General features: G+C 42.7%; 1 protein-coding gene across 2 annotated transcripts in view; it reads left to right on the forward strand.

The window, feature by feature from the left end:
• Nucleotides 1–9,272, forward strand: part of nlgn3a (neuroligin 3a) — an 87,190-nt gene extending 77,918 nt beyond the window's left edge. The window contains exon 7 of one of the 2 annotated variants that reach the window (XM_026357892.1): nt 8,329–9,272. In XM_026357892.1, coding sequence (XP_026213677.1) covers nt 8,329–9,184 — 856 coding nt within the window. In that variant the 3' untranslated portion in view covers nt 9,185–9,272. The remainder of the gene's footprint in view (nt 1–8,328) is intronic. The other variant, XM_026357893.1, reaches the window with a different exon arrangement.
• The last annotated feature ends 7,344 nt before the right edge of the window (nt 9,273–16,616 follow it).

The raw sequence follows: 16,616 nt of genomic DNA on the forward strand, positions 1-16,616 counted from the left end.
CACCACCATGGTGTGGCACTTTGGCTCAACTCCAGACAAGGGGATTACAGGCAGGCCACAATTAGGCACTCAGATGGTACAGCAGCTCGGATTAGATGCAAGGGTAATAGAAAAGCCAGTGTGCCGCTCCAATGGGTGATTTTAACCCAGCCCAAGTAGAGAAATTCACCATCCGCTCTTTCAGGGTGGAACTGAGGATGTAAAATGTTTTCCATAGATTCTGAAATTCATCCTCCTCATTCGAACCACACTGGGAGATATAGATCTCTCCTCCAACACCATCCGACTCCATCTGGCTCTAGAGGACATCCTTTTAATTAAGAGCCAGCTGAATTTCATTTTATTTCATGGCCCGTCCACCAACCATCTTTCCCATATCTGTAAAGCAGCTCACGCTCCTCTTCCAGATGTTCATAATGAATTGACCCAGATTGCACTTCCTGCCCCGTCTCTAAATCGGCTGTAGAAATATGTTTAACACAATGTTGAGACACTTGGTCTGCATGTCAACAGTGTGTATCATAGCAGCATCCCCCGCCCAAAGCTCTTCCTGTCCCTGGCTCTCATGTGTCATCTTTACAGGGCAAATCCCTGCCCATGCGCTTTTTTTTTTTTTTCCTCCATCAGTGTCAGTGAAGCATAAAAGTATACAGAGAGTGCATGCTGTCAAATCTTCTTAGTGTGTGTATGCGCATGTGTGTGAGTGCGATTGTGAGACTGTGTGTTTACACTATGAGGCTGTTCTTTCCCGAGAGTTAGGGATGTTTCAGAAGCCAGGGATTTACTCAGCTCAGAGTTATTTTTCTGGCTGCAACATTTGTTTTACTATTGACAGGAAAAATTGGGCTGCGCTTTATTACCACAACAACTTCGTCTGCACAGTTTCTCTAAAACTTTCCCCGCCTGTCCACATACTGTGACTTCCACACCTTTTCAAACACAAATGCAAACACAGCAACACGACTAAACACAAAAAAAAAAAAAAAAACTGGCAGAGCCCTTCATAAAAGAAAGAATGATGAAAAGCCCAGAAAAGATCAATCATTACATGTCATTAGTGCCATAAATATGTTGGTCCTCCTTCGTGCTTTTTCCTGCTGGCTGATGCTCATTTCCCCTGTTCTGTGTGCGAGCTGTGCCGCATGCTGTGCAGGGCCCTGCTAGGTAGTTAAGGAACAGAGCGCTGTCATGTGTTGCATTTTTTTACTCCTCTGCTCCTGCGTACCCCTCTCTCTCTCTCTCTCTCTCTCTCTCTCTCTCTCTCTCTCTCTCTCTCTCTCTCATTACTCCTCCAAAAAAACGAAAGTCTATTTGTGTATTACATTGACATGAGCTGGAAAGAACATGAGCTAAAATATGCAGAATTGATTGCTTTGTCTTTAGTGACAATGGCCAAACAAAAGCTAGATGAAGCGTCAGTGTATCTATAGCGCAGTTATACAGCCAGCGCTTTGATTTACAGCCCTGCTAGTTAATATTTTTTTGTTTGCCTCCCGCTTGTCAATCGAACAGTCCTCCACCGTAGGGCTGATGACAAGTATACTCTTTCTCACATCTGACCTCATTCATGCACTGCTTTAACCTTTTTTTTAAGCCAACTGTTGTAGTAGTTACATCACTCATCCCTGATCCTCCTTCTTGTCCTTTCTCCGGATTATCCCCCATTCTTTTCAGCTTCCTTCATTAGGGCCAACTCAACCTGTACCAGGAGTCTGTGAATGCCTAGCATTGTAGAACAGCACAGCCCCGAAACAGCCACCTACCTACTCCATTAAATAGGCACTCACTTGATAGGAGATTTGTAGCCAATATCCTGATTTGCATTAGAGAAGGTAAGGAAGTGGTGTGGCTTGTTAAGGGGCCCGGATGCCATTGATCGGCAGCCATGCTGTGCACTGAATGTAATGAGAGGAGGGCTGCAGGGGGAGTAGGAGAAGAGGAAGTCAATCTGCATGTGTACAACAGTAATTAAGTGGGTTGCAGATTCAAAAACAAATCATATTAATGTTAAATACAAAACTGGATATTATAAAAGAGGTTGATAAATGGTTAAAAGGCGGAGAAAAGGAATGTAGAGAAGGTGTTGGAGGAGGGGGAGGTGTTTTATTAGCTGCCACTCAGCTAATCAAATAAATCAATGCCATCCATAAAAAGTAGTGGTCCAAGAGCTGTGTCCTCCAGCACCTCTGAATGCCCCAAAGTCACAGCCGCTCACCCCGCAACATTTAGCCTGGTGAACCAAAGGCTGCCATTAAATATGAACCACACATCACTTAGCCCTCTGCCCCAGCGTGCAACCACATGAAGGGTAAAAGAGCACAGCCTGATAATTTGCCCACTACAGCGCACAAAGACAACATCTACAAACAGAATTAGATTGAGTGTGTTTGTTAAAAGTTTGCACAGAACGCAGGGGAAGTGTTGGGAACCTTCTGTTGGACTGAAAATTACAATTAGCTGCTTACTTTGTGTTACCTGGGAAGGAGATAAACAACTGCAGGGGATGAATTTGTTACACAACATGATCAACAATAACTTAAAAAAAAAAAAAACTTTACATATTTTAGCAGCTTAGCAAAATGAGCTTCAGAGACACAAAATTAATGCGTGTTCCTTGTTTTATATCGAGCAGCTATACTCGGCTCCCGATTCAGAGACCTTGAGTGTAGTGAAAATAGATTCTTGTCTCCTGCCTTAGGGCACCTAAACGTGTCTTTTCAGATTTGGTGATGGCTAGGTCTATGATCATTCAAGCGCTTCAAATTACATCGGGATGAAAAGGGGAAGGAGGTACATGGGAAATGAAAAAAAGAAAGAAAATGATATTCATTCTTCACCCTTATCTACCTTTTACATCAGTGCTTGCAGATAGGGCTTGGAATAGGTAATGAGCTCAGGCCCTGTTCTGTCACATGTTTAGGTAGAGCTGAGAGTCGCGTCTGTCATCCAGGAGGCGCGGCGTCTTAAAGAAGAGCTGTTTATCACTTACAGAAGCCTTTTTTTTTTTCTTATCAGTCTGTTGGGGCTCATTGTCATAACTACACCGCATGCACAGCTTTGTGAAATGCGACATGTCTTGTGTTCAAGTGCCGCGCTCGTGTGGCCCCCCCTGAGGTGATCCCACCCATGATGTGTCACCAATACAGCCACGCACAGGTACACGGAGACACGCGCACATACAGGCTCCCTGTCCGTCACTGTTTCTGGCTCATGGGAGCACTTAAACACGCATGGCAGGCCAAGGTTAGCAGGGGTCAGCGGGTCATGATAAGGGGAGGGGAGCGACTGAGGAGGAGATGAAGGCAATGGTTTATTGTACCACAGCCATATGAACACATCACAGGAAATCTGAAAGGCCATTAAAACGCCTGCTTTTATGGGTGTAATAATCCCTCTCCTCTGCCTGGGAGTCCAGCCACAGCTCCAATGACCATCTGCATTAAGTAGGAGGTCTGACAGGAGGCAGGCTATCAGCTAATGCAGGGGATCTCTGAGAGGCCAGTAGGACCACAAACATCATGATATGCCAGGGCTGTTCATACAAGTAACAGCGAGGCGTTTGCTATAGAGCTGAACACATACAGAGAGCTCAGGACCTGTTTGGACAGTGTTCAGCATTTTACCACTGAACTGTTAGAACATTTGAATGTGAAATGTTAACGATGACCACAAGGTTCAAGCGCAAACTGCCAACTTTAAAAGGAGGCGCTTCTTTTTTTTCCCCCAGCAACCATGTTATTTTTAGCTTTTTTGTCATAGGTTAGGATAAGTATTATTATTATTATTAATAATAATAATAATTATAGTAATAATAACAATAATGCAATTATTTGTGAATCAAGATGATTAGCTGTTCATGTCTTCTGTTTTGTTCTGTCTGTGACTAGTCTCAGCTGACTTCATCATCATTACATTGTTTTGCATAGAAACTAACAACACAGAGACAAATCAAAAGGTCTGTTCATGCACTCACGGAGCTCATTGTAGAGATTAAGAAATTTGTATACTAATAGTAGTACAGCCTTTTTTTTATCTACATATACATCTAAATATACTGTACTTTACTATTTTATAATGCCAGTAAGTGACACAATATGTCTAATAGCATTGCAAAAAAACCTTGCAATTATTACATCCTCAGATGTTTTTTTTCCAATATATTTCTACAGCTTTGACCACAATCCATATTTTTTTCTATTAGCTGTGAGTAGCTCCTCCGACTATGCACTTTGCTAATGTTTTCTGCTAATTTACAATCCAGACTCAAGTGTTTGGATAGTTGCACATTTAATGTTCTTCCAGCTCTGAGTTTTACTACATTCAGTTTGAAATAGATTATCACATTCTAAATGTTAAAGTACAGAGTCTTAGCTTCATTGGAGTGGATTTACATGACTATAGAAAGAGCTGTGTGGGAGATAAAGCCTCGAACACAGTTTCCAAATTGCAAGGGTTTAAAAGTAAGTGGCAACTTGGTCACCGCACAGGGCTCAGAGGTGATTGAGTGTGGCATTTCTGATTGAGGTAGGGTTGTTTGTCTGTGTGAGGAAAAAAGATGTGACCGTGCATGTGGGGAAGATAATATTGATGTTTGGAAAAAAAGGAAAGATGTCAATCATCAGTTGGATGCATAAGAAGGCAGCTGCACACAGGAAAACATTTGTCTGTTAAAGAAAAATAGAAAAGGAAACTGGTGGAGGTCTGGAACAAAGTTCTGTGAACTAAAGAAACAAAGGTTTAGCAAAATGATGGAAAGAGCCTAGTATGGAGGAAATAAAAAGAACAGCTTGTGACCCTTAAGACCACCGCCTCATCTGTCAAACATGTCGGTGGTTCTTTTAAGGCCAAAGCAACTGGTGCACTGGGATATATCGACTATTTCCCTGCTGACAGGCACAACAGAAGGAATGCAGAGACGAACAGATTCAGATAAGTGCATCAGAACTCTTCTGATGACACTGGATTTCATTATTCAGTAGTAACAATCCTAAACAAAGAGCTATCCAGGATGAAGTGGTGGAATATCCTCATCTGGCTGAGTCCATTACCTGATCTCAATGTGATTACAATCTTTATTCCATTTCTACTTTATGGAGACCTCAGCTGTAGCAAACAGGAGCTGCAGGGAAAATACTATCCGGTGGTCTCTGCGGGACAAAGACTTCGGGTTGTCATCGACTGCAAAGGATTTTCTTCAAAAAATACTCAACATGATGCTTCTGATGCTCTGTTACTAAAGTCGTAAACGTTCACAATGCTTTTGTTTTTTAAATGAGCTATTATGGACAAAAATATTCTGACATCCAATATAAAATATACAATATGTACAAGTCCTGAAAAAGTGCTCAGCATGAAGTGAAAATCAATAATTAAAACGCAGGAATGAGAAAGACCCTTACTCCTGTGAAATACTGTATGAGTTGAATAAAACATCCATACTGAATTAAAAGAAAGAGAAAAAGGAACCATCTCTGTACAAAATGAACCAACAAGTAACAATAAGGCAATAAAAAGAACTAAGCAAAATAAAATCTACTCCTGAATAAAATTGAATAGATATATAGGTATATAAAGTCTAAACATCTATTTAATTTATGCATGAACACAAACCAAAGAATATTCTCCTCATACCTTGAACCTCAGGCCTCAAGTGTGATGCCCTCTGCAGAATAAGGGGTCGACACTGCGTAACCAGCACGTCCAGGTAGTGTCTGTGTTAAGGAAAGACTCAATGTGTCGAAACAACAGATGCATCAAACGGTTCGAACGCTCACATCTGGATTTCACGTCTAACAAAATCCCACCCAACGAAAATTACATATCATCAGCTCCTCTCCTGCGGCGCTATATTGGATTATGTCGTACAGGTGTTGTAAGGTGAACCACCTGTAATTTCCACTGAGATGTCAGACAGCTGCAGAGAACTTCAGCAGTGATTAAGGCACTGCGTGGTTCAGATGGTAAACACAGCGGCGGAGCACTCGGGAGAAGGGGAATCTTACTATGTTGCATCACACGGCGCCCCAGAACAAATAGAGCAGGTAACCTAGTAGCCCTCACACATGGAGCAGCAGAAACCGAGCTCAGATCACTCCATCCGACTCCACAGCTGGAGGGGCAGGACTTCAAAGCCAGCATGCAGTCCAAAGTTAAGCAACAGTAGAAATTGTTCAAAGGAATGTAGCCTGTTTACTATTGACTTTGCAACAATTACCCAAGCATATGTGTGTGTAATTAGATAAGGCAGCCAGTTGTTCTCTAATGCGGCAAATCAAATTAACTAAAGATGCCACATTGATTTCTTTGTGTTTCCTAAATTATTCATCTTCACTTGCACTGAACCAGCCAGCCAGCCGCCGAAGAGCTTTTCGAACTTCTCTGCACCGCTGCTCCCTCGGTCTCTCTGCTCACGCTGATTGTCTTGTGAGATCTATCCAAGTACCTTTTTTTTTAAAATGTTCGCCATCGCATATTCAGAAAACTGACCCTCCTGAGGAGAAAGCAGCGATTTGGAGTTCCCAGAATTCCCATTAAAGGAGTTTTTGTGTCTAGATATACAGCTGCATGTATGTGTGAGAGAGAGAGAGAGAGCGTGTGAAGCTGAGAAAATTTGTATGGACATGTGTCATGACAGCCTAAGAATGCTGTGAGAATTCATGACTCACGCAGGCTGCAGACAACCACGTCTCAGGCTGCTTCATTGACGTCCTGTTCTCTGGAATGTTGCACATTGGGAGATCAATATGACCTTACCTCCACCACCCGCTCCTTTGAAACTTAATTACTGATATTCAGCTACAAAGTCATCATAGTCTGGCTGTCAATATTCATTGGGGATCATTACGGGCTTAATAAAAGAGGTTATTTACGGGCTGCTCTGCTGACACCGGCCCAGGTCCAGGGATTCAGCTACAGCCATCTCAATTTGCTTTACCTCCCTCTGTCTCTCTCTCACTCTCTCTCACTCTCTCTCACCTCTCCCAGAAGCACTGACCTGAAAAAGAAAAATTGACAGCAGACAAACGAACAGGAGAGGGGATGGAGGGTGAATTCTTCTGGCATGGCTTTTAATTCTCTTGCCTATGTTTGGAGATTTTTCAGCCCATGCCAAAAAACACTGTAGGCACTTGATCCCTAAATGCCCAACTAAATTTGAACTTTTTTTTTCACTGACATCACAATCATACCTACAAAGGGATAATTCATGAGACTTTGACAATGTCGTGCACATCCTTGCCTCCATGCAACAACATAGCTTTAACACCTCGTCGCAATATTGTCAATTATTGAGCTTGAAGGCCGCGGCGTTATTCTTCACATTCTTCCACACAAAGGTAGCAGCATTGGCCACTCCTGACATTGTGTGACAACAGGGAGTCGTGTGATTGTGGGAGATTGCTATATGTTAATTCATTCAATAAATCAATAGCTTCACTGTAATTGAAATAGTTGGCAACTTGTGGAAAACTGAAAAGTGGAACAGTGAACCCTGTTGTTCAAAAGAGGTACTGCAAGCAGAAAAATCTTATTTCTCTCTGTCTCCCTCTCTCTCAATCAGTCTCACGCATCCCTTTTGTCTCTCGCTTTCAGTCTCACAGGCACACAAACATCTTTATATCCAAATGCACACATGCACACGTGGCTCTGCAGCTCTCTGTCGGCGTCTTGATTAATATGGTCCACTTTACATCAGTACACTGGATGCCAGTGCACACTGTGCCGCCTTCCCTGAGCAATTAGCGGAGGGGCTCCTCCAGCGTTGGATTATCAACAACAAGATGCCTCCTGACGCGAGCCCTAAAGCCTGCTGACTTATTCATGTGTGTTTACTTTTAAAGCCTCTGCCCTGGTTTTTGTGGGTGGGCTGCATCGGAACTGAAACAAGAACAACATCTGGGGTGAGAGGAGCAGGGGGATGAGACGGACAGGCACGTTATGACCACAGAGAGATGACTTAGGAGAAGACAGGGACTGGGTCCTGCCATTTGAAGATGTTTTGATTGAAATGAAAGTGTCTTTTTAAAAAAGTATATGTGGTGTTGTGAAAATAGATAAACAGGAAAAATCGATCTTGGTTACAGAAAATATAGCAGACCGTATGTACCTCAATGAATTATTAAACACATGCTGGTGGTTGGTGTTTTGGGTTTGTGGTTGTGGGTTTGGATTTTGCCAAGCAAGATCAATAAATTCACCAGCGGTGACTGAAGCCTCTACACTCAAGACTACGCACTTCATGATGTAATAGATTTTTATGTTGAGAGCATGAATACTTTACAGACAGACTGTAATTTAACATTATCACGTGTGTCTTTTCTCTGGCTGCAGGGATCCAAACAAACCAGTTCCCCAAGACACCAAGTTCATCCACACTAAGGCCAACCGCTTTGAGGAGGTGGCCTGGTCCAAGTACAACCCCCAGGACCAGCTGTACCTGCATATCGGCCTAAAGCCACGCGTGCGCGACCACTACCGTGCCACCAAAGTGGCCTTCTGGAAACACCTAGTGCCCCACCTTTACAACCTCCACGACATGTTCCACTACACCTCCACCACCACCAAAGTGCCCCCGCCAGAGACCACCCAGAACACCCTGTCCACTAAGAGGCCCAATGGGAAAACCTGGCCTTTCAACACCAAGCGTCCCCCGATGTCCCCTGCCTACAACAGCGAGGACAAAGACTCTTGGAGCGACGACGAGGAGACGGGGCCACTGGTGGTGGAGAATCCGCGGGATTACTCCACAGAGCTGAGTGTCACCATCGCTGTGGGGGCCTCGCTGCTGTTTCTCAATGTGCTGGCTTTTGCAGCCCTGTACTACCGCAAGGACAAGCGGCGGCAGGACTCCGGCCACGGGCAGCCTAGCCCCCAGCGCCAGACCACCCCCAATGATATTGGCCACCACGCGCCCGAGGAGGAGATCATGTCGCTTCAGATGAACCAGACGCACCACGAGTGTGAGGCAGGGAACAGCAACGAGGGGGCGCTGCGCTTGGCCTCGCTGCCCGACTACACGCTCACTCTGAGGCGTTCCCCAGACGACATCCCCCTTATGACCCCCAACACTATCACCATGATTCCCAATTCCCTGGTGGGCATGCCCAACCTGCACCCCTACAACACCTTCACAACTGGCTTCAACTCCACCGGCCTGCCGCACTCCCACTCAACCACCCGCGTATAGCTTTAAGAAGGCCAGGGGCAGCCGGCGCAGGCGGGGGAGGATGAGGCGGCGGCAGTGGTAGCGGAGGAGGAGGAGCAGGAGGATGAACAAACGGAGGAGAGGATTGTGTTTTATAAATATCACAGGGAGGGGGAGGGCCGCGAGGGGGAGGGGGAGGGCAGGAGTCGGATTAAAACGTGAAGAGATTTAACTAGACTTTTACTACGAGGAGAGTTGCTGAGAGCTCTCTCTGGATGTCAAGTTGTGCAGAGCTGCCAAAATCAAACTGCTTCTCTTCTCCTGATCAGGGGAGCGGGGTCTTTCTGCAGTGTTTTTTTCTAAAGTAATCATTTTAAAAGCCTTTTTAAGCAGACTGTGGAGATATCAACACTTCTTTTCTTGAATTCATAACAAAAAAAAAACAAAGAAAAGTGCTTTTTATTTCCCATCCCTTCCTCCTGCGGGAGACACATTTAGAACAATGGCCTCTACGTCAATACTCGCAAAATGTTTTTAATTGCTTCTTTGTTTTGTTTTACGTTTCAATGCCTTACAAAGCTTTTTCTTTTTCTTTTTCTTTTTTTTTTGTCATTATTTCTATTCCCTCAGACTATTCCGAGTGGAGTGTGTTACAAGCTGATGAGACTCAAAGATGAGAGACTGAATCCAGGATGGGAATCTAGAGGATATGCAGATGTAGAGGATTTTAAACCCATTTTGGGAAACTAATATTTTTTTCTTTCTGTTGCATATCAACACAACAGCCACACAAATTGCGTTATCTTTTCTTTTTTTGTTTTTTTTTTAGCTCCTATAGGAATGATTTGTCTGGGACAGCTCTTGCCGAGTGATGAGAAGGCAGAGATAAATACTATGTTACTGTGATTGTTTTGTTAAAGAAAAAGTGCATCTTTTACAGCCAATTTTATCTGTTAAGCTATCTGATATTATCTCCACAAAGTGTGCACGTACACATGCTGCTTCGAGCACCCGTGTGTCTGTGTGCATGTGAAAATGATTTTTCCCGTTCCCTAGCGTGCAAGTGCGGTTAAGAGGCTGAGACAGAGGAAGAGACGCGCTGTCGGAACTTTCAAATGCAAAAGGTGGTGAGCGAGTGACAGAGTCTGTGTGTGAGAGAGAGAGCGAGAATGTGTGTGTGTGTCCGTGCACCTGTTTTTTTTTTTGTTTGTTTGTTTGTTTGGTTGGGGTTTTTTTTTCTTTTTTGTTGTATAATGTGATTTCTTTGGGGGTAGGGTGGTGGGTTGGGGACTTTCTCATGTTGTTGATTTTGGTTCACCACCAGTAGTGTTTCTGCTGCGTCTCTGGGTGTCTGTCTTTGCGAAATAGCACTTTTGTTATTTTCGAAATTATATATGTCTAATTTTGCTTAAAGATTATGAAATAAATCTATTATTTTACGTGTAAGAGAAAAAAAAATAGCTAAAGATTCAAATGAACTAACTGACATGATTCCATCAACTTTGTAAGAGTTCCTCTTCAACAGCAGACAGTGGCCTGTTTGCACTGAATAAACCTACATCAGTGCACACTTGTATTTCTTTGAATATATATATATAAATATGGGCATACATACATATATGTATAGGGCTTCTATGGAGATATCCCTTCACTCCACAACAATTAAAACACAGTTCAGACCGAAAACACAAAGAATTTCAATGTATCGTTGTTGTCATTCGAAACATCCCAAGCCAAGACAGCTCTAGGTGTCTTTGTAAGAGCTCTATATGTATATTTATGTATAAAATATTTAATATTTATTTATGTATACCAGATGCATACATGCTGATTGTGCCATGTGCCAAATTAAAACTGTAAAAAATGAAGAATATAAAGTTTCACTAAACTTTCATTTCTCTCTTGATCAAAGTTCTTTTCTCTTCTTCCCTTTTATGACTTTTTATTATTTCCATTTCGAATCAGTTAAAAAAGAAATATTCTTGCAGCAACTGCAAGTCTCCCCCCAGGACTTCCTCTCTACCTCCCCTCTTTCTCTCCTTTCTCCTCCTTCTCTCCTTTTTCTCTTGTTGAAACCTTTGAGAAAAACAGGCTAACAGCTTGGGGCCTATCTGCGTGCATAACTCCACTTCTTACTGTAATTCATGCAAAGTAGAGCTGCAGCGATGGGAGATTGTGAAAAGATTGCCTTGATGTACTCACATTGCATCCCATTATATGTTGTTCTCAGGGAGAAAACTGGAGTTATTGATTCTGTGAGTAAAACTGACAATTTTCATCAAGTATTTTGGCGTAGCACAGATTGTCTCCCGCGTTACAGCCATGTGCAGTAATGCATCGGGACCAGTGATTCTAGATCAGCGTTGCAATTCTTAGACACTTCATGTACATAGAAGTCCACAATGTTATGAAGTATTCCATTACAGCTTCCACTGGTATTTAATGATTAGAGATGCAGCGGTGCGAGAAGCGCAGTCTGGTCAGCTCATCACCAATTCTGCCAGTGGCAGAAAGAGAGAAGAGGTTATTTGAGGGAAATTGCTTAGGGACTGATCTTTATGAGTCATCTTATTTTTGTATCCTGTCTTATATGGGGCTCACCTTCTAATAAACCACCAACTTTACCTGAGCCGAAACCACTAAACAAGCAGTTACGTTTTACCTGGAGCTGTCTCATACACAGAGAAACATTTAATAATGTCTCTGTGCTCGTGCACTATGCAAATAGTCAGACTTGTTTCAGCAGCAATAATATCAGCTGTACCTTGTTTTGTGGCAGGAAGTGAAGATCAGGGTTGTATTTTGATGAGTAAATATATTCATAATATAACTCAATGTCTCGTGTTGGAAAAATCTCCTAAAAAGGTGGCTCCGTCTAAATTACGTAAAAACATATTTTTGTCTTACCAAAAGTGGCATGTAACCATGCAGAAAGGTTTTCTTTATTCATTTGTTTTTTGGACAATTGAGAAAAATATTTATGCTGCCATCCCAGTACAATAGAAGTGAATGCAGTTGTATTTGTTGTGCTAACAGCACTGAAATATGACATTTGAAAAATGTAATATCAAATTCCATAGAAGAAAACGTCCTTGTTACACGTTCAGTTTGACTTTTCTTCTCTTTGTGTAGAAAGTCGTTTTGAGAAAGACTGTTCACAGTGAGAACTGTGGATTATTCAGAGAAGCTACATTTATGTGAAAGGAGTCCATATCGTTCATTGCCGCAGTCCACATGTGTTTGCTTTCATAGAGTTGTTTCCAGACCCAACAGGCAGCTATTTTCAGCAAAAAAAAAAACAAAAAAAAGCTCTAAAAACCCACTATATACTACCTGCTCCACACCAAAGAGCACAGAGGCACAGTTAGGGACTAGCTGGTGAACATAGTGGAGCATTTATCAGCCGGGGAGTGAGATATTCCCCTCAGTAGTTGACAAAAATAGAACTAAAAGGACTGTGAACACTGGACTTAAATTTATCAGGTAGACAGAAATACAGCTCTAAGTGAAACCTAATACTGCTCCATGTCTACTGAATCATTATATAAGCGACTTTTGCCAACACATTTGGCATATTATTATACTGTGTGACCAAATCAATACAAGTTTAAATACAGTACAAATATTTCTAACGCCAGCTGAAAGCTCCACGTTTCGCTTTTATTTTTTGTTCCTTTTGTTTGTTTGTCTGTTTGTTTGTTTGTTTGTTTTTTGTAATTTGGGTGAACTGACCCTTTAAGACAGGATGTCATCTAATCAAAGTCTCCTCGTGTGATCCGTGTGCAGTGGTGGGAGGTCAGTTTCCATTGGCTCCAGCACACACACACACACACACACACACACACACCCACACACACAGAGTGGCACTGGCTAAAATTGAGTGGTAGAGTTGAGAGTGAACTATCAAAGGGAAGAAATGTCATGGGAGGGCAACTTGTTTCTTTGCCATGTAATTTTCCCATATGCCATTAAAGCAGAGCAGATGTCACTGAGTACTGGCAGGGGTAGACCTGGTGGCCTCGGGGACAGGGTTTTGGGATACATGGCCCTGTAAAGAGTCACATAATTAAGTGGCGGACCAAAGGGAAAGACCAGGGAAACTGCAGTGGCTGTGCAGTGAAAGAAAACGGGGTCACATTCCTACTGCAATCAGACAGCTAAAGGCTCGATGAAATTAGTCCAGACTTCAGTAGGAAATGATCACTTCCAGTAGAAAAATAGGACAGTTATGAGCAAGGCACTTTTGCGCAGTCGAGATTTGTTTGCAGTTCAGAGAGTGTGTTTTGAAACTGACATCATTCAAGGATTGGCTGGAATACCCCAGTGGGGTTTGCGACTGCCTCGACAGCACGGAAGACAAATCCAGAGTAGGAAATGGATGTGCCAAATTACACAGTGCCACCCGCTGGGAGAGATCTGCAGGTGTGTGTGTGTGTGTGTGGGTGTGTGCGTCCGTACGTGTGCACAAATATTGACAATTTTATTTCTACCGTGGTGAACGTGTTGTTACCTATACTTCTTCTCACCCTCTTCCTCGCCCTCATCTCTCTCACCCTGTGTCTCATTTGTCTTTGCTCCCCTTTTTCCTCTTCTCTTGTGCAGTTTTTTTTGTTTTTGTTTCTTTTATCCTCCCTCACACAAAATGCAATCTGAGCAGCTCTACCTCTGTCTCACACAGACATGACTAGCATTTCTCCTTCTTCTACTCTGTGTGTGCCATAATCTGTAATAGTCGCTCATTTAAGGTCTAATTTTCTTGAGTTAGGGTGTTTCTCTGCTGACTAAGAAGCTAATGAACATTACTAATTGAGAAGCAGAGTGGAACCAGTTACTGAACCAAAACTCTTGTACTTTGAATTTAAATAGCCTGTTTTTCTCCAAAGGGAAATCATACTGCATTTTGTCAAAACATCAATAATCTATTATTTCCGTGTGAAAAACACACTATTGACAATTTTGTTTTGTACCCACAGAGCATTTAGACAAATCACTGGCATATTTTTTCAGGTTTCCTAACAAGGAGCATCATGCACTGGAGCTTTTTTTGGCGTCATCAAACCCAGTTACTGTAACGCATTTTTCACTAGAAGCTAGAACGAAAATCAACAAAACTAATGGTGTTTGAGCCCAAATACATCATGACAAATCTCTGTTATCTCAGTGTCATTGTACAGATTCCTGAAGATGCCCTGTTACTTTACTGTTTATGTCCATAGAATGTATTTATAATCGCGCAAACTGGAGTAATCGAAATAAAATATCTATTCTTTCTGTATCTTACTGTGGTCCTCATGAATATAGAATGTGCCATTCATTTTCAGTGGGCGTAAGACCAAGGAGTTTGGTGCTGATAAAAATGTTTTGTATATTTTTCATTCTATCTCTAAATGATTAGAGAGAGCAGCACAATCCAGGAGAGCATCTCTGTAAGTGCTGTGTCTGAGTGCTCCGCTCGTCCGAACATCACACAGCTTTTGCATTAGAGGATAAGCCTGGCGTGATTTATATTTCTTCTTATTATTATTATAAACAAATCCCACAAACAGAGCAAAAACCAACCAATGTATTCGTCCTGCTAACAAGTGCTGTGTGTGGAGCCACGGCCGCATGTAGCATATGGCTCTGCCCTGTTTAGCTCGCTGTCATCCAAAGCTATTAAAAAACACGGAGACTAGAGCCAAACTAGAGCTGGACCTGTGGGTGAGACGTTGTTTAATTGCGACGAACGCAGACAGTTTTCCTCGCAGCTCGTCAAACTAACAAAAACAAGGAGCCACATCCCCCCCCCCCAGCATGCTCAGTGACACCTGCCCAACGTGGAGCTGCTGTCCAGAGAAATCGCTACTGCACAGTTGTGTCAGAATAAACTAGAATATGACCCAATGGTGCGGCTGTTTTATGTGTTTTTAATGACTGTTGGATGATGGCGAGGTTCTGTGTCGCAGAGGAATAAGCTACAGGCTTCGGTTGCACAGACAGCACTTGTTAGCAAGATAAATTCATTACTGTTTTCGGTCTTTCAATGGGCTTTGTCGAATAAAAGAAAAAAAGATGAAGCAACAGCAGCGTGATTTTTTAAATGCAGCTTTGGGTGCAACAAACTGTGGCAGCATTGCAGGATTGGAACAAGCTCAAGTGCAATGTGCTGTTCAACAGTAAAAAGGGGCTGATTTCCTTTTTTTATGAAGGTCCAGTTAAGAACAGTAGCAGCCTATAGTTCATCTAGTCCAAGGAGTCCCACCTGCCCTCGGCCTAAAGCTGCCTGTCGACTGCATAATGATCTGCCCTCTGCAAGATGGATGGCCTGGAGATACCACTGAGGCTGCTGAGACGTTCCCAGTATGCGTGAGGGAAGTAACAACAGCAGGCAACAAGCACATTTTAAGCCCCGACACAGCATTTATCCTGTTTCCTGTCCAGAAAACCCTGTGACCACGAGACGCCGCTCGACGGCTAATGCTTCTCACTTGCAGGTCCAGTCCTGCAGGCCGGACGGGTAGAGGGAAGTTTCGCAGCAACTTGTGGGATGTTTCATTTCTGTTCTAACTGCCCTCATCATTCACAGCATTATCTTGCCGATTCAGAGGTCTTTTGCGAAGTCGCTCCCGGCCAGCTGTGGCCAAGCACCAGGCGCTATCTCTCAGCTGCATCAGCAGGAGATCACCATCAGATGGCAGTCCACTAATGCCTTTCTCACATGTGGGTTACTGGCGGCAGGGGGAAGGTTGCGTCAGTGAACCTTTGGTGTGTGTGTGTGTGTACTCGCTGGCCTGTGCCGCTCTGGTACAGACTACAAGTCTCCCAGAGGACATGGGGCATCTTATCACTTAGATCACATTACAGTGACTTTCAGTAGCACCAATTTGATCTTTAGTGCTAATCCACGATACCAGGATTTTCACAGAACTTTCAGATCAAATACATTGAGGGTTTTACTTCAATATCTGAGCTTACTCCACAAAAATCTCTGCACCATTTTTTTTTCCTGTGAAATACTGGAAACATCTTTTGAAGTTAAGCCTATTTTTTACCCCGAGAGGCAGAGACTTTCATTTGTCAGTGATGGCTAAACGTTAGTCTTTTGCAGAGAACTCTTCAGTTTTTCTAAAGAAAAACAAAACTGAATAGATGTTTCAATGGTAATCTTTTACCCAAATTGACCCAGATATATTTAATACTGTATTTAAACATAAAATATAATTGGTATCTATTACTTTTTCTATTATCTAATGTTTTTAAAGATGCAATCATTTTGATCATCTTGAAGTTGACCATATCTCAAAATGATCTATTTGATCCTACTTGTTCCACTAAGACAACTAGAAATATTTTTCACAGCTGTAAAGATCTACTAAGGCCATCTCTTGTGATTGACAGTTTGCTATCTTACTACATTAAAATAAACAACACAGTTATTCCTGCCCACTCGATCACCCGTGGCGTTTGCTAAAACTATGTCCGCTGTCACTTCCAC

This window comes from Anabas testudineus, chromosome 10 (assembly GCF_900324465.2).
Source record: "Anabas testudineus chromosome 10, fAnaTes1.2, whole genome shotgun sequence".
Taxonomy (NCBI): domain Eukaryota; kingdom Metazoa; phylum Chordata; class Actinopteri; order Anabantiformes; family Anabantidae; genus Anabas; species Anabas testudineus.